The 3,840-nt window shown below is 37.1% G+C and overlaps 1 protein-coding gene across 1 annotated transcript in view; it reads left to right on the top strand.

Moving 5' to 3' along the window:
• The window catches only part of LOC114923504 (protein SIX6OS1-like), a gene marked incomplete at its 5' end in the record, with an annotated part of 19,046 nt that extends 17,386 nt beyond the window's left edge, over positions 1-1,660 (top strand). Inside the window, 2 exons of the mRNA XM_029286564.1 lie at positions 1,101-1,158; positions 1,470-1,660. Coding sequence (XP_029142397.1) covers positions 1,101-1,158; positions 1,470-1,660 — 249 coding nt within the window. The remainder of the gene's footprint in view (positions 1-1,100; positions 1,159-1,469) is intronic.
• Between the last annotated feature and the right edge of the window lie 2,180 nt (positions 1,661-3,840).

The raw sequence follows: 3,840 nt of genomic DNA, 5'->3' as shown, positions 1-3,840 counted from the left end.
AGAATCTCCATAGACAGATGGTACATTATCCTATTTATACTTGATTATATATGCAAGTTAGCATTACTGTTTATGTTATGCTCATGTTCTTCATTTGCCTTTCTTTATATCCTGTTATTGTGTTCTGTTCAATGTGCAGTTACAAAGATTCAACTCAGTTGAGAAACTCAGTACACTCAGTTCTGGTGATAGATTGATTGGTTTTGATGTGGTCTCATTCTTCACCAAAGATCAAGGAGACCACATCAAACTAATCAATTTATCAGCATAATTCAAGAAGACATTGCTATATATTAAGAGAGTATTTTCTGAAGATACCACAAACCTCTTCCATCATTGCTTCATGTCCAGTTACATACAATACAACAATGAATTTTATGAGCAAAATGTGGGAATTGCCATGGGGAACCAATTTAGCCTAGGCATAGCCAATTTCTACATGAAGAAATTCAAAGGGCATGGGATATTGAACCCTTAAAGCCATCCATCTGGCTCTGGTATTTGAATGCCATTTTTGTGATCTGGAGTCCTGGTAAAGAAGTCAAGAAATCCCTAAAACATCTGAATAGCCTTCTCCAGAGTGCACTGTTGGATGATCTGAAAGATGACCTGTCATGGAGAAAGTCTATATAAGTGGTCACTAAGTGGTTACATAGTAACTTGATGGAATAATAATCAATCAATCAATCAATTAGGAAAAATATGAGAAAACAAAGGATAGGATGGAAATGCAAATAATTATTCCTGGTGCATAGGACATGCTTAGAAAGAAATTGGAGTATGGGACCACTAATTAAGCTGAATAATTCAGGTCAGAAAAATAACCCCACATAATTAACTATGGATTTGCTTCCACAAGCTGTGTTGATCATATTTAATTTGTTAGAGAGGTATTAAACACATTTAAAAACAACAAGGCCTGTTGCAGAGGTTCTGTGATTGATGCTGTGACCCCCCCCCCCCCCATGAATAAAGCTAATGAGTTCTTCCTTAGTATTATTGAGTGTGCCACTGGGTATGCTCTTATCTCATTTCTTATCCTATTTGCCCATACATATACCTACTGTGCCATTTTCTAATGAATTCACTTGGTCTTTTAGTCAGGTGAAAGCTGCTCTACTGGAAATATAAATCCAATTTCTCCACACAAAGATATTGGTAAGTTTTCATAGTAGAAATATGTTGTGACTAGCTGTTGTCTATTCATAAATTACTGAAAGGCATTTATATTGAGAGCCAGACTATGACTTTACTCTTTTAACAAAAATATTTTAAAAAGAACTCCATCCAGGAGCTAATGCCATCTTCTCAATTTATATATTCTGGAGAATTTCAAATCCAATGTTATGATTAACAATGGTGTCCTCTTTTATTTTTTATTTTAATAATGGCTTATAATCAATATTCATATGTTATTGATACTGTATATACTGTATCAAATGCTAATTCAGAATATTATTCTGTTCAAGGAGATTTCTTTGGAAAAATGGATAATGAAGACTCATTTACATTTGCATTTCCAACACTTCCTTCTGCTCAGGTTTTTCAAGATGGGAAAGAAGATTTTAATTTTCCCTTTGCTTTTGGATCTTCTGAGCAATCCACTCTAAAAGGTTTTCAATCTGCCTCAGAAAACAGAAAGTCATTTTCACTTTTCTGAATGTATCCTTAATTGCGTTGTAATATTCTACATAAAACAAGAAAAAATAATGGAAAAAAGTGAATATAAATATTTTTAGCCATGTTGACATGTTTTCATTAGATTCTTTTTCAGTTTATAAACAGCTCTTATTTAAAAGGTTAAAGGCATCTGTTCTATTTGTTTAAGTGTGTAATGTGTTTTATTGTGGGGCATATAGGGTAAGCTTTTAAATTTGCACATTAGCCTTTTCAACAGGTTTGCTGATGTTGATAAAAGAATGAGCTGTTTGTTTCTATAATGACACCAGAAATATAAAAGCAGTTTTGGTAAAGTTTTTATAGTTAATAAAGGCAAAATTGTTTCCCTTTGTTTTATTGCTATATATAAGATTATATTGTTACATTGTTATATGTTTTACATATAAGCAAAATATTGTTTTCAACATTTTAAAACATGAATTTTTAGAAAATGTTATAGTATAAAACAATTTAAATTGAAATAAATTTTATATCGCCATATTATAACTTCACATTTTTTCACATCTGGAGAGAAGGGACATTAAAATCACTTCCATGAACTGGTCTATTTTCAAGACAACAAAATATGATCCAATTAGCCAACAGATTATGGGACAAAGAAATCAACATATCTCTTTAATACTGCATTTCTTTTAATTAGTTTATCTTCCAATCAAAGGTGCTAGAGGGAGAGGCAACACAAATCACAAAATACGTATTGGAATCTTGCAATGAAAACTTTGCCCCTTATGCACTGGCGTGTAATTTTACAAGGCTAGTGAAAATGGGTGGTGTGAAAATGAGTGGTGCTTATAATGACATTTGAGGATTTTGGTGTCATTATGATTAGGAACCAATGTCCGTGTTCCCAATTTAGAGCACAGGCATCTGAAGACAAAGAACTGGCTGTAATTTCAAACCAAAGAGACAAATCATACTTTGATTCCTATTATGTTTTCTTAATAATTTGACTTAAAAAAAAATCTTCTGGGCTATTATTTTGACAGTCCACTGGCTTTACAAAATCAGGTAGACAGCAAAGGTTTAGAAATCATGCATAATTTTTTATTTTTAAATGCTGCTGAAAGATAAACATTGACTAGACATAATAGTGTGCAAAGTGCATTTGCAACCAAATCTTAATAACCTAAGTAAGCCAACATTCTAACAGAAATCTTTACAAGATTATAAGTTTGACAACATTAGCAATCTGTGTCCATTGCCAGTCTGCAAAGTATAGCAAAAGACACAAGTAACCCACTCATCCAGCCATGCAAACTCTATGTTCCCCATAGTGAAGATTAAAAAAAAAGACTTGTCAGGCAGATTTGGTATTTAAGCATCTGCTATCAGTCTTCTTCGTTTAGTCCTGTGCTTATAATTTCTTCTTTCCTTTCAACATTTCACTCCCACCAGTTTGAAAAAAAAATTCCTATCACAAGCCACAGGAAAATGGCCATTTCTAGGTCAAAATATTTTTCATATCCCTAAGGGATGGCAAACCTTTTAGAGACTGAGTGCCCAAACTACAACCCAAGTCGGGCTTCAGGCCGGGATACAGCACGGAAACGGCATTGGTCACACTGGTGAATGATCTCTGGAGGGCCCGGGACAGGGGTTATTCCTCTGTCCTAGTTCTTTTGGACCTCTCAGCTGCTTTTGATACTGTGGACCACGGTATCATGCTGCGGTGCCTGGTGGAATTGGGAGTGGGAGGCACCGTTATGCGGTGGTTCTCCTTCTTCCTCACCGACCGTACGCAGTCTGTATTGGCGGGGGGACAGAGGTCGACCCCAAGGCCCCTAACTTGTGGGGTGCCACAAGGGTCGGTCCTCTCCCCCCTACTGTTCAATATTTATGTGAAGCCGCTGGGTGAGATCATCCATGGCTTTGGGGTGGATTTCCATCAGTACGCTGATGATACTCAGCTGTACATTTCCACCCCAGGCCACCCCAACGATGCCCTTGACGTGATGGCCCGTTGCCTGGAGGCCGTACGGGTCTGGATGGGGAGAAACAGACTCAGGCTCAACCCTTCCAAGACTGAGTGGCTGTGGTTGCCGGCCTCCCGGCATAGTCAGCTGACTCCGTCGCTGACTATAGGGGGCGAAACTTTGGCTCCCTCGGAGAGGGTACGCAATCTGGGTGTCCTCCTGGATCCACGGCTGACACTAGAAGACC

The sequence above is a fragment of the Protobothrops mucrosquamatus genome, unplaced genomic scaffold (genome assembly GCF_001527695.2).
Source record: "Protobothrops mucrosquamatus isolate PMUCROS unplaced genomic scaffold, P.Mucros_1.0 scaffold4085, whole genome shotgun sequence".
NCBI lineage: Eukaryota > Metazoa > Chordata > Lepidosauria > Squamata > Viperidae > Protobothrops > Protobothrops mucrosquamatus.
This window is presented reverse-complemented; position numbering and strand designations above follow the sequence as displayed.